The sequence below is a fragment of the Lissotriton helveticus genome, chromosome 10 (genome assembly GCF_964261635.1).
Source record: "Lissotriton helveticus chromosome 10, aLisHel1.1, whole genome shotgun sequence".
Lineage (NCBI taxonomy): Eukaryota > Metazoa > Chordata > Amphibia > Caudata > Salamandridae > Lissotriton > Lissotriton helveticus.
In genome coordinates, this window is record NC_136071.1 from 819,110,475 (window position 1) to 819,124,867 (window position 14,393).

General features: G+C 43.4%; 1 protein-coding gene across 2 annotated transcripts in view; it reads left to right on the forward strand.

Annotated features, from left to right (window-relative positions):
- MASTL (microtubule associated serine/threonine kinase like) overlaps positions 1–14,393 on the forward strand; it is a 293,083-nt gene that overhangs the window by 99,039 nt on the left and 179,651 nt on the right. For both annotated transcript variants that reach the window (XM_078663403.1, XM_078663404.1), the window contains 2 exons: positions 5,717–5,864; positions 7,953–8,125. In XM_078663403.1, the coding sequence (XP_078519529.1) occupies positions 5,717–5,864; positions 7,953–8,125 (321 nt within the window). The remainder of the gene's footprint in view (positions 1–5,716; positions 5,865–7,952; positions 8,126–14,393) is intronic.

Below are 14,393 nucleotides of genomic sequence, written 5' to 3' on the forward strand. Positions count from 1 at the left end.
TAAGAGTTAGTGGATGTCTCCATCTCTGGGTAATGTCTTGTTTGGCCACCGAAAGCTGAAGTGTCGCCGGTGTTCGTGAGGCCCTAGTTCCATTCCACCCATCAATTATACCCAACATCACCACGTTGAGTTCTAGGCCAAATCAGATTCCCAAAACATTACTCAAAGAGGTATACACCATGTCCCCAGTATAACACTATCTTGGAACATTAGAAAACGTAGAAAATAGCCCCCCTGTTGAAGAAATCCTGGATAGGCCGGAGTAGAAATTCTGTCCATATTCCAATGTCTAGAGAGATTGTAGTATACTCTAAATTGAATGATGCTAAATCTAACTGACATTGCATGTGTACGTGAGACCATTCAGTCTTCCTTCCAATCCTCCTCTTCCATTTCTCCACGATCCTTCTTCCATCAGGTCTGCAAAACAATCAGGATTCCTGTTGAGTTCAAAATGAAGGATCTGTATTCTAGAGATACCTTTCGGCTCCAGTTGGCTCAACCGTTAGCTTGATCTTTAGTGGGTTGAACTCCAGTACTAGGTGCAGGGCATTGCTGTGGGATTCAAGTGCATGTTGGGTTTGTAAATGACAGAATAATTGAGACTTGGCCAGGCAAACATCTTCTACCAGGGCATCAAATCACTTAGGGGCTGATTAAAACTTTGGTGGTGGATGAGTGGGGCGGTACGCCACAGCCTCGCTCCCGCACTGCCAAAGTTGACCGCCACCTGCCTGCCAGATTAGGAGTTTTCTCCTAGTCTGGCAGGCAGTCCTTTGATATTCCCACGGCGGTGCCTTTGAAAAAGGCATTGCAATAGGAAAATCCAAGACGGTTCCCTGGCGGTTGCGGTGGTCCCAAAAGGGTCTAACTTCTGTACTTGTAATACGGCAGTCGGACCACTGGTGCGGTGGTCCCTAATCGCCACTGCACCTCCATCACCGGTTCGGCATCGGATGGACCACCAAACTCGTACTCCGGCCCTTAATATGCAATGTCGCCCATATGTCTCCGACCTGGGAAATTCCAATTAGATCCTATTGCTTGAAGCCACCCAGTCATGTCGCCTGCATCAACCATTTCCCCTACCACAGGAGGGTTTAATTTATTTTCTTCCGCCAGCATTGCTGTGGCAATTTCTTAATGGCCGATTGCACTCTTGGCAAGGAGACCCTGCAAAAAAAAGAGAATCACTGAGAGGAATTGACTGGGAAGCAATATAGTAAGGCAGGAGTGCCAAGACTTTGCTAAAGCGGAGAGTGCCCAGACTACACTTGTTTTGAGACTGTGCGCATTTCATCATCGATACTCCAGTTACTTCCCTAAACTCCGAGAAACGTCCCTATCAAGGATTGTAGTTCAGAAAAGACTTGTACGTGGATAGATAGGTACCAGGGCAGCAGCGCATTATGTTCGGTGGGAGGTAGGCCCAACACTTAAACTCCTGCCTGGTGTGCTGCTCCAGCGGTGTTGCATTCTGATTACTTCCTGCATCAGGGTCCTCTAAGACCGAATCTTAAAGTATTCATGTACGAAGTACTGGGTGGTAACTTCAGTGTTGCTCTGGCATGATCCACCTTTCCCCCACCCCTATTTGCTGTCCCTGCTGCTGGTAAAAAAGATGCACTTTCAGAGTATCTCTGAATATCTATGGGTGAGTACACATAGAGATTATTCCAGCACCCGACAAGCCTTTTAGGCTCCCTTTCTTGCATGTCAACTTTGAGGAGACCCCAAGGCCTGCCGACGTCAGAATGGTAAATAAAAAAACTAGGAGCTCTGAAGATCTTGGAACCCTGCTGACCCATCTCCTTTTCTTTAACCTGTTATTATGTGATTATCCTGTTTCCAATGCTTATCGGGCTGAGCTGGTGGGCAGTCTCCTAGCCAGCTATGTAGGCGAAAGGATGAATACACATTTTATGGTTTATTTCTTGTAATTTTTACTCCTCCCCCGCCAATAATCCCTAGTAAAAATTATTGACCACGTTTGGGGATCATAGTGTTTTGCAGGTGGTTTTTGTATTTACAAATGGCTATTAATGTAGTGTGTTGTAACATAAGTCTATTGTTAAAAGAAAATGTAGGGGCCGGTTACGATGTTGTTCGGAAACTCTTCCAACCAAATTGGTTTCGGAATAGTCTATGACCGAATTGAGTTCTGGGAATCTGATCAACCGATTATGATGGTTCCGGACATCGTTCGGTCTGAATCACATTGACTTCAATGGGAGCCTCTGTTCCGAACAAGAACACAGGCTCTCATTGAGAAAAGGGGTGGTTGGGAAATACCATGCACCCTGTGACTGACACCCCATGGTGCCTGCCACACTGTGCATGTCGGTAAAGGGGGTCCCATGAGTACCCCTACAGGCCCCAAGCAGAGCCCGCTGGGTAAAGGGAGGGCCTGCTACGAGCCCCCAAAGTCAGATTCCTACAGCCGTTTCGTGTTGGGCAGACCAATCGAGACAGATGTCAGAATAGTCATCGTACTCACTCGGTCGGAAACCTTATCCATAGAGCTGTACGATTTGACTATGAACGACTCGGGCTGTCCAACTCCTGTTCGTAACCAAATTGGACAGTCCAAATGGTTTCCTTGCATTGTAATCGGTTGCTCGGAAATCTATCTGATTTGGTCGGAAACATGGGTTCTGAATCGGTTCTCCGATTCCGAATCCCATTCGGAGCCTTTCCAAACGACATCGTAATCGGCCCCTTGGTTTTAATGTATAGGGTTTAGACAATTGATTTGGATCTGGACCTGCATAATTTTAGGGTTTCTGCCTAGAAATGCAGCTGTTATCATTCTTATATTTGAGTGGCAGAAGTGTCTTTATCTTTTTTTAATTAGCTTTGTTTTCTGCTCATGCTGTTGTGGCCAAAATAGAGGCTATGATAGCATCGATTCCTGTTGCTGACGGGATTTTCAGTGCTTAAGGGGTCTTATGTGACCTCTACTTCATGTCAGTCTACTACTGTTTCTCACTGCCTAATATTTATATCGCTTCCTGTGATTTTCTAAATGGGTTATTACATGTTTGTCCCTCGTTAACTTATTTTGCTGCATCAAGTTGTCCATGCACTTTATTAGAATTTGCCTGAATGGTCCTCTAACACAATAGACCCTATTTTCCAGACCCTAAACTGCTGCAATATAGTACACCAGTAGCACCACACTGTAACATCACACTTCAAATGCTATACCACGACTATAGCACTAGTATTATACAATGGGCAGCAACAACAGCATCAAAAATTCAGCATCTCGGTACTGCACCTGTAACTGATATTACAGCCCCAACACTACATTTTTACCACGATTTACCATCTTGCATTTAATTGCATGCTAATGTTTGCTACCCTCACATTCTGACAAACTTTGTAAAAACCCACAAGGCTCTGAAATGTTTAAAAGGCACAGAAAAGCATTACACTGAACTACTAAATGGACAATATTGACACAACAGCTACGATATTACAACTGCACTTGTCCTGTTTTGCTTGGTTCCTTATCCTCCACTCTAGGTCCAAACTACAGCATACGCATTTTAACCAATCAAACCTTTGTATCTATTTGTATTTGCCTTTTAAGTTCTGGCGTAGTTAGGCACAACTTTAACTGTTTTGCTAACCTCATTTGATTAAAACATAAATATATAAAATACATACTTCTATTTGAAGTTTTGGGTCTGCCCTATTCATCCATTGGTTTGTTCAGCTTACATTTAGATGTTGCTCCTGCCCACCACACCATTCTGCATGGGGCAATGTGTCATAGTTCAGCCATCTACACTTTTGCACTGTATGTGACAATGTTTTGGCTGATCACATATGCACAACAACCTAAAAAGTATTGCACTTAAGTGCCTAGACTGATGGGCCAATTTGTTACCTTACCGATGCAATTTTTTCCCACTCTTTATCATCTTTTTATTTTTTGTTATCTTCATGTCTTCATGGTAAAGACATTCAAGTCAGTAGTATCTTTTCTTTTCACCATCAAGAATCCTATTTTAGTAAGATGTGCATGTTTGTACCTATTCTTAGTATTCCTGACTGCTCAGTACCTATTCTTAGTATTCCTGACTGCTCAGTAGCCTCTGCACTATTCTAATAAATTTATATGTGATGGATACATCTTTTGCATTAAACATTATTGCAAACATATGGCTGCCATTTAGGTGGCAGTGTTATATTTGTTTTCTTCTTTTTTTTGTGGTGATTGCTTGTAATAACAAATATATTAACTATCACACCAGCTTGCCAAAGCTAGACTAATAAGCTTAGCCTATGTATGTTTGTGGAATTTATATAGTATCAGACTACAGGAGGTAGCCCACATACCCAAGGAGACTAGGGCAATGATCTGTAACAAACAACAGTGTCTCAAAAAGGGTGTTCTTTAAAGGTCAAATACATGTAGCACAATTAATTGCTGAGAATTAAATCAAAAGGGGAGAAAACCAGGGATTTTTTTTTTGTGTGAAATAAATTGTATTTCAGTAAATAGACGTGTTTGACATATTAAACTTTATATGTACAAACACGTGGAATGATAGCACTGTGTTACATTGAATGGCATGTAACCTATGAGATACTGTGCACAAGTGCTTGTGAAGGATTGTGACAGTGCAAGTGACACGTGAGGTAGTATGTACATCGATAGTGACTGGTTCAACATGAAACAAGTGGGGTTAAAATGTATACATATTTAGGATACCCTAACAGTTAATGGTATAGAATGCAAAAATAATCAAATGGGGTATCCTTGAAGGGGGAGCCAGGAGTTCGGCTGTGGAAGTTGACAACGTCTCGGCCTGTAGAGGTATTGATCATCATCAGGACAGGTTACGGTTACTTATATTGCAGAGGCGAGATTCAGAATACCGTATAGGGCAAGGTCCAAACTGAATAAGGATTGGGCCTGCAAGCGAACTTAATTGGCTGTCAGTTGGGGTTCAAGAATTGGGTACAAGGCATCGCTCCAATCGCGAATACCAAGAATCTGCTGGTAGAGTTACCTGAAGCAGTCAGCAGAGGCGATGCACATCAGTGGGCCGCAGTAGTCAGGCTCAGAATGTATAAAGCGCATACTTAGCCAATGGCAGGCGATCCACGTACAGAGTTAACATAAAGGCACAGTCGACATGTGATAGGACGGATAGCATGATGTAGTTCATTCTTGCCTCCTTACTAAATTGTAGCCATACTGATGAAGACAGATATCTCTCCAGATACTAGGAGTTTTGGTGGAGAAGGCCTGTTGCCTTGTTGTTTGCTTTTTTACACTTCATCTCCACTCTGATGTCCTGACCTGAGATGTGCTGAGAGCCACCAGAGATGGCAAGCTTGATAGCCAGTTAGGCTGGGTGCCAGTTGCTATGGCTTGCGGGGCGGCAATGGGATCCAATGGAGTTCTGTATGGGGGGGATTTGGGAAATATGGTTCCATTTCGTAATCCCTTCATAAGGTTGCTGCTGCATGAAGCCTGCCTCTGGGGGCTTGTGTGGGTTAGTGTGAAGTCTGGGAGGGCTTCAACAACTGTTTTGGAGTCATTTTCCTGAACAAATGGTTTCACTTTCTCAGGTAGAGAGAGCATGTATCAGGCTTGTTTTGTGTTGTTGTCGAAGTGTTCTTTTTTGATCAAGTCGTTTCTTAAATATGAAGACAGGTGGGTAAAAGGTTGCAATTGTTTTTTTCTTCTGTATTCTAGCCAACACCAGGTGGTGGAAAAAGGCATCCTCCAACTTTCCAAACTCCTGCTGCTATGTCTGCCGATAATATTCCTTCAACTTTCTGCACCCCGATGTCTGTGAAGCTCAAGGAAAAGTCACTTAATTCAAGTAAACTACAAGTATCCTGTACGTATGGAAGTATCTTGGTGTGGAATATTGAAAATAAATATTTAGATATAAGTTGCTCTATATATTAGTTAGATATTGGAAGTTGGGAATAGTACATTTATCATATTCTTGATGATTAGGCTGGTGGTGATGGGTTTTAATAGTTTTGAGATGTAAAAACGTGTAGTTCAGTTAATCCGGTCTGAATACTTTAGACACAGTTTGAAAGGTATTGGCTAAATTGAGTGTCAAGACAATAGCTGCTTAGTTATGATTGTTGGTGGTTTTTAACTTTTGGATGGACAATCCCAATGTTTATGCCTTGGTGGTTGAGAGACTGTATGGAGATCTGCTTCAGAGAAGAATTAGAATTTGAGGCAGAGAGTATGGTCTTCGAACTTATTAACCTCTCTAAAGCCATTTGTTAGAGTTCCCCAATGCAGAAGAAAATACCACTAACGCCTTAATTGTGAACAGAGTAGAAACAAAACCCTCATAGTGGTAGAGAAAAGGTAAACTTTCAATATGCAGTTACTCAGCGATAATTTCCCCTTGAACGGTCCCTTAAATGCACCCTTATGAGAGTCCATGCCACTTTCTGAGACTTGATGCCGGAGAGCAGAGGTAGGGAGGTAGTTCTTGGAATGTCAGATCAGTGGGTTTTTTACATGATGCTAAGAGAATAAAGCCTTGATTCCAAGGGAATAAAGCCTTGTGTTGCAGAGATTTGCACATAAGCCTTCCTATCTCAAATAACTTGTGTAATATTTGTTGTTCCCTTGAGTTTGTTCATGTGACTATCCGCAGAAAGGCACGGTGCAAGTTTGGTAGCACCCAAACTGGGAATAGTTCTGCTAAAACAGCTATCCTTGCAAAGACAGATGAAAGAAAGCAATACTGTTGATTCTATTACTCTTGAAATAGTGTTAAAGTATTTTAATAATCATGTTTTTCATTGAGGTATGGCAGAAGTACTTAAGGTAACACAGGGATGTGCTTCAGATTAAAAACACATTTTGATTAGATTGTTGCACAGTTCAAATTCTTACTTAATCTGTCCCATTTTAGGTGTGATTAGCTCAGCCAGTCTTATTTATTTATTTCTTTTGACGTTCCATTTCGAGACATATAGTTTTGATTTGTTCCCATTCAAATCTAGTTAGAGTTATCAGTAAAAAATATAAATAAAAATTGACTTGATACATATGTCAACTTTGAGCGCTGTAGCTGCATTCATTGCTCTTACAGTGTCGGACAGTTTGATTTGTTCCCATTCAAATCTAGTAACAATTATCAGTAAAAAATAGAAATGTACTTGATATGTCAACTTTGAGCACTGTAGGTACATTCTGTGCTTTTACAGTATCTGTTAATTGTCTCAGACAGAATTGGCAAGCACATAGCTGTACTGACAAAATGCTGTTGGGGTCAGCCTTTCTGAATGTGCCCAGTCCTTTTGTGGTGCCATGATCCAATCTGCCAAACCCTTGTTCTCATCTATAGCCGTTCTTGACTTGAGCTGAGATGATTCGGGAGAATCAAACAATGAATAATCAGTACACTCCTCTTTTTAATGATCAGCTCTAAGAAATTATTCATCAATCACATTCCCTTTTTTTGTTTCACAGAACAAACCACCTGATGAAATACCAGGTGGGGCGGTCTAAAATGCATTTGGGATTATGTTTTAAAAAAAGGAAAAGAAAACTATTTACATAAACGTCAACTCATATTGGCAGATTGATTTATAAGATGAAATTGGATGAAGAAAATATAACCATACGATTTGGAAATTTTATTTTCAAAGCGTGTTTAAAAAAACATCATCCACTAAGAATACTGGTTGAACTCAGAAAGGGGCCACAAGTAGTGCTTGAGGTGACACTATATTTGTGAAGGTATGGTGCAAAAAATACAGTGATCAGTGAGAAGACCGAGCCAAACTGTAGTATTACTAACAGACTTCCATTATCATTTGATGCGTAGTACGCCTGTATGTGACCCATCCTAGCTAGGTTGTCCTAGTTTCCTACATACTTTCAGAAACGTTTTTGCAGTTAGAGCTATTTTGAAAATAATTGAAGCTCTCTCTCCATCCACTTTCAGGTCATGACAACTCTCCCTTCAGTCCTGGAATGCCTGCAAAGTGTTTGACTCCAAATTTACTTCAGTGCCGACAACGGTTCGGTACATCTAGTGCAAGTACCCCGTCCCGCATCTGTGCCTCAAGTATGGAATCTGGGTGCTCTGCTAGCCCAAGGTGGGAAAAAGATATCCAGGTTTGTAGCATTTTTCTGTTCCCATCTACCATTTTTTGAATTTTCCAAGCTTCACGTGACTTTACTCCTAAAATTACATCAATACAATCATCACACTGTTGAAAAAACAGAGAAGACGTTAAGGCATTTTTTGGGCAACCATATACATTCAAACTGGAATTGTTGAAAATTCAGCCATATCTGACAGTTTTGTTGACTTAATTATTTTAACCTGCTAATATTTTGTTATGACAAAACAACAAGGAACATTAGTAAGGACACTCCTGTTGTGCAGCACAGATTTCCAATGGAAAATGTAAACTTTGGATGTTATTCACAAATCTTCTGCCTCTATATACATTTTGAGGCAGGCAGATATCATTGTGAAGCTTCATATAAGAATAAGATGCCTGGGGGGATGGAGATGGAGCCCCATCATCATCTGTTTACTTCTTTAGCAATACATGCATACCGCAAACCTAGACTAGCACTTCAAACACTGACCTAGGTTGTCGGTTTTAATTGCAGCTCATCTAAGTTAGTTTGGTCTAAACAGCGGACATCTACATATTTCGCCTCTGTGGAGAAGCCAGTCAACCCAAGTCACCCCATGACCTATAACTGAATGCTCAAAGCATCTGTAGCCTGAGATGAGTCTTAGGAAAGATGTGAAAGGAGAGGTACAGAAATCGTGTTGCAGTACTAGGCCTGGTGAAGATTTCAATTGTTGTTTCGAAATTCATGTAATTCCCGCCTATATATTTGTTGTTATGCAAAAGAACACTATTTCACATTATGCAATTTAGTGAAATTCTTGCATATGGGAGACTCGCTCATGCAGAAAATTTCTCGGCAAGAGACTTTTTCTCCTTGAACCAGTTTTCTAGTTTCTTGTGAGACACTGATGCAAAGTGTGCACATGTGCGAAAATAGTCATGTTAGATACCTACAAACCACATTTCTCTGTCAAACCATAATTTATTGAAGTATTCATGGAAAAAAAAAGATCCCGCACCCATAATCAAGACACAGAAGGGATGATGCGTAGATAAAGCAGGCCATAGCATCAAGACTTTGAGATTTGTAAACGGAAAGGGGCTTTTTTTGAGCTTAGAGGACCTACTTATTTGAACTGGCTCGTTTTCCAAATACCCAGAAAAATAAGAGTGCAGTTCATTTTATAATCTAAATTATATTGCTTTTGATGTTAGTCTAAGAATTAATACAATATTTTTCACATTCATCTTAATTAATACTATATAGGCACATCTCATTTGAATGTAATTTTGAACAATAAAGTACTGGTCTAACAATTGGTTTGGAATGCCTGCACTTCTTAGGACATGAAAAAGTTTCTTCTAAAGATGCTGCTACTTTAAATTCCTTAGAGGGGAACTTGATACACGTCCCTTGACTGTGGACCACCTATGCTCTCTAACTGTGCCAGCTAGCCCCTTCTTATTTCATGTTTTACTTCCAACTGGGTACAGGGAACTGGTTCTTCTTTTGCTTTACCTTTTTGGTGGTTGTCTTCAATTTTGCTGACTCCTGTCCCTGGAACAGCCATTTTTTAAATTCCAATACCCTAAAAAAAACTGGCTTTCCTCTTCCATGCATACTGTTGAAAGATAACTTCAACCAATATATGTGAGATAGAAGTTTCTTAATTTTCATAAGGTTTGCCTGTCTTCTTTAGGCAACTGTCAGCCAGTGAGTTTGCGTTTTCTGTCACGAAGCTCAGGTATGTCAAAAAGTCCCCAAAAAAATAAGTCCAAACAGTTTTCCTTTAATCCGCTACTTCCACCATTGGCAATTAGTTTTGCTTTTGCAGCTATGTTTTATCAGATTTGTTCTTGAACCCAATGTGTAATTTTCTGGCTGATTGAGTGCTGACCTATGATTGTTCCTGGCTGATATTGCTAATAGCATCACTTGCCATGTAAACCTTGAGGTACACCAGCATGACTGCCATGATCTTTTTCTCTACAGTGCTATACTTTATTTCTGGCATGGAGAGTTTGCTGGATTAATAGGCGGCAGGAAGTATGTTGACATTTTATTCAGCTGTGAGAAGATGTACCTATAGTACAGTCTGAGACACTGGCATATTTGAACAGATGAAGTAAGACCAGCACTGTTAAACAAATCTTCAGTTCAGCTTTTTTTTTTTAAAGCTATTTTGTAAATGGGGTGATCGTTTGAGAAACCTCCTAACTTTTAGTAGAAGTTAAAAGAGTATTTGATTTCAATTACACAGTTGGAACGTGCCAATCATATGCTGCTTTGAGATTCTTGTTTTCTGTTTGGTTCCCTCAGTTGGCAAGATCAGCCTCCGAAAGCTAGATGTAGTCATACGAAACTAAACTCCTTAAATTGAGATATATCTGATAGGAAATCATGCCTTGCTCCAATATTGCATATTGAAGTAACTCCTTAGATGCTTGCAGTACACTTGTTAGAGTAACTAGTGATGTAAGAATGCATTACAAGGGAAACAGTTAGTTCAAAACAACCCTACACAGCGTATGCACACCTTTAATTTAGAGACATGCTACCAGGGCATCTTACCCGACCTTAAGCCCACACAGCCGAGAAGTACATGGAAGGCTGGGTTTCAGGGTTTGTTAGGAAGGTCTGGATTACAAATGCCAGCCTGAGAATTACAACTCAGTCCTAGGGACTTCCTATGAATTACAAGACCCCAACAGGCAGAATGAAAGGGAAGATCAACATTCACCCGTAGTGACACACGTTGTTGAATTAAAACATTTAGCATAAAGAAAGTTTTGATATTTATCATAAATTCTATCTGATGGAATGTAATCTCCAGTAGACTAAGCACCACTTTTTGCCCTCACAGAGGTTGAGCCTTAAAACCGACGCAATGACTTTTACATTTGGACGTTTTTCGATCAAACAAGAGAACACATTTTCTCCAAGAAAAGTGACTTGCACTGGTGTGCTAAATTTATTCCCCACCAGTACTCAGAATAATTTGGGAAATCCAGCAATGTTTTATTAATTAGTGGTAAAATCATTATCTCTGTCCTGATGAACACCATTACATTTACATTTTTCCCAAAAATTAGGTTGAAACTGAACGTGCAGACCAAACACTAGGTAGTCCAACATTGTTTTTGCCAGTGGAACGCTAAAGCAAAGAACTGAAATACTGAAATGTAATTAACTCTGATACCTGTAGTGTAGAATATGAAATGTATTAACTGCACAGCGCCCATTAGGAGAGAGCACCCTTCAGTTCAATCCGTTATGGTGTCTTCAATATCCATGTGAAGTATTTTGAGCCCTTGGTTTTCTTGTGTAATTTATCAAAACCAGAAATGTCTTGTGTTACAAAAGCTTCACAAAATGATCAGAGCACGTTTGTGGTGGTCTAAAAGTGACCTCAAAAGATTGCTATGAGTGTTTGTTTTTAAATTTATGGATTGCTCGTTTTGGAATTTATTTTGTTATTTACATAATAAGGAATATATTTGTATAATTTTTAAGGATGTCTCATGAGAACATTGAAAAGCTGGCACGTCGGTTTCAAAATTTGTAAAATCATGTTTTCCTTATGCCAGAAATCCACTTTGGCAGCAGGCTGCTTAGGAAAAAATATGGAGGATATTCACTTTGTTTTTATTGAGCTCCACCTTCAATGATATTTAACTGGCCACCTCCTACCCTCAAGCAATTTATAGACTAGGCGCTAACAAAGTGTTTTCAGATGTGACCCATTGACTTCCATTTCCTCTTTATAACTCTGGCCACAAAACACATCTGAAAGAAACAGGTAGTGATAGATTCCTTACCTTAGAACTATGCCCAGGTGTCAGACTGGATCCGGAAAGTTTTTCGTCAGCAGTACCCCTGCGCGTTGGAAGGTGTTATCGTGCAGCTCCACGTGCGTAGTTGGCGCTGTGATGACGTCGTCGGAGCTATTTATGCCCACGCGCGCTGAGGTCAGTTATTACTTTTTTTTGCGTCAGCAAGGGCAGATCCGGGAAGACCAAGTACACCCAGTCACTTTTTGACTGACTTTTTTCGAGGCCTTTTGCCTCACCTTTTCGAGTTGATCGACTCCTGGTGTCTTTGGGATGCCCGGTTTCAAGAACTATGGGGACTGTCATCGGATGATGTCGGTGACCGACCCCCACCGCGTATGTCTTTACTGCCTGGGGTGTGACCCCGGCTCCAAGTCACACCAGTCTGCCGGGCCCTGGTGGCGAAGTATTTGCGGGAGCGGTCCCGAAAATTGCGTGAAGCATGGCAGTCTGCTCCTCGACGCTCAATGTCCCAGTCCCGTGGGAGGTCAAGGGACTAGTCGCAGAGTTTTCATCACCACTCTTCTGGATCTAAGTCTTCGTACTCGGGGTCAGGTAAGTAGAAGCATTCCAAGAAGAAGTCGAAGCAGCATCGTGGCTCTTCGTCTTTCCCTCGCCCTTCGCGTGACGGTCTGAGGGTGCGGGTGGTGCCATCCCCGCGGCTCTGGCGGAGCCTGTGACGTCGCCCCCAGTCTACACCCCCCCCCCATTCCCGGGTGCGGGGGCGACGCCTGCCCAGGTGCAAGAGTTTCTTGCTGCCATGGCCCAACTCTTTGGGCCGTCAGACCCCGCCGGTCGCCTACTGGCCCGACGGGGGAATCCTGCCTTACCAGCTCCGGCCCCGCAGGCCCACCAGGGGTCCGGGATCAGACACCGATTGACGCCTGTTGAACTCGTGACACCTCCACCGGCACCGCTTCCGACACTGCCCCCCTCCTCGGGACGACGTTGTCCCCAGCTTCAGCCCGTGCCGGATCGGCGTTGCTCGGTGCCGATACCGACGCCGATGAGACCTTTATGCCCGATGTCCGTCCTCCTTATTTTAAGCCTGTTCCACAGACTTTGGAGGAAGGGTATGACTGGGAGGGGTCTGAGGACCCTCTAGCACAGGACTGTGCTTATGATGCGGACTGGGCAGAGGATTTGTGGTAGGCCAGTGGTCTTGACACCTCACCTGACCCTTGCATGCTGTCTCCTCCTACTGTGGCTAAGGAGGAGGGAGCCAGTTACGCAGTGGTGTTGCGTAGGGCGGCCGAGGCTCTGCACCTCGAACTCCCTACGGTGGCCGTCAGGACTAACTTCCTGACAGAAGTGCTCCAACCGGTGGCTACCTCTTCGGAGCCCTTGCTGCCGTTTAATGAAGCTCTGAAGGACGTTCTTTTGGGCACCTGGTCCAGGCCCAACACAGGGGCTCCTGTGGATAGGAACGTGGCCCGACGTCATCGCTCCGCTCCAGGCGACCCACTCTTCCTCACCCACCATCCCACCCCTGAGAGGTGGTCCAAGCCTCAGCTTCCCAAAGCGCGTTCCCTAACGCCCCCCTCCGGATAGGGTATCCAAGAAGCTGGATCAGTTTGGCAAGAAACTGTTTTCATCTTGCAGCTTAGGGCTGCAGTCGGTGAACACAGCATGCCTCTTGGGCCGTCATACCCACACTCTGTGGGAGATGGTTGGGCAGGTGCTGCCTAACTGCCTGGAGGAGGCCCAGGCAGTTCTCTCCCAAGCGATTGCGGCCGGGAGAGATGCAGCGAAGTTCACCATACGTTGTGGGCTGGATACCACCGACTCACTGGGCAGGTCAATTTCCAGGACGGTGTCGCTTCGGCGCCACGCCTGGTTGAGGACAACTGGTTTCTTAGGTGATGTCCAGAACACCTTGATGGACATGCCCTTTGATGGCATTCGCCTTTTTGGCAACAAGGCAGACAGTGCTTTGGAGAACTTCATGGACTCACAGGCTACGGCCAAGTCCTTGGGCCAGTCGGCCGCTCGACCTACTCCACCTTCTGCTTTTCACTTTTCCTGTCCACGGAAGGGGTGCCCCACAGCATTCGCAGAGCCGCAGGCCACAGCAGCAACAACCTCAGCGTGGCCGCGGATGTGGGAACCGTCGAAGCGGTACAGGGGGCCAGAGGGTGTGCCAGTCCACTTCCACCCCCGCAGCATCCACTTCAAAGCCTTCCTAGTCCGATCTTTCAGGCCCATCAGATGCTAGTGGATGGACAAATACACCATCATCTCCAACACTGGCACAACATCACTTTGGACAAGTGGGTGCTGCAAATTGTCCGAAGAGGCGAAGAGGCTACTCCCTCCCATTCGAGGCAACCCCTCCAGCCATGCCACCTAAGTACAACCGCATGTCAGGGGGTCACTTAGCGCTTCTCCAGCAGGAAGTTGCAGTCCTCTTGGCCAAGGGGCCATCGAGCGCATTCCGACGCCAGAAATAGGTCGTAGTTGTT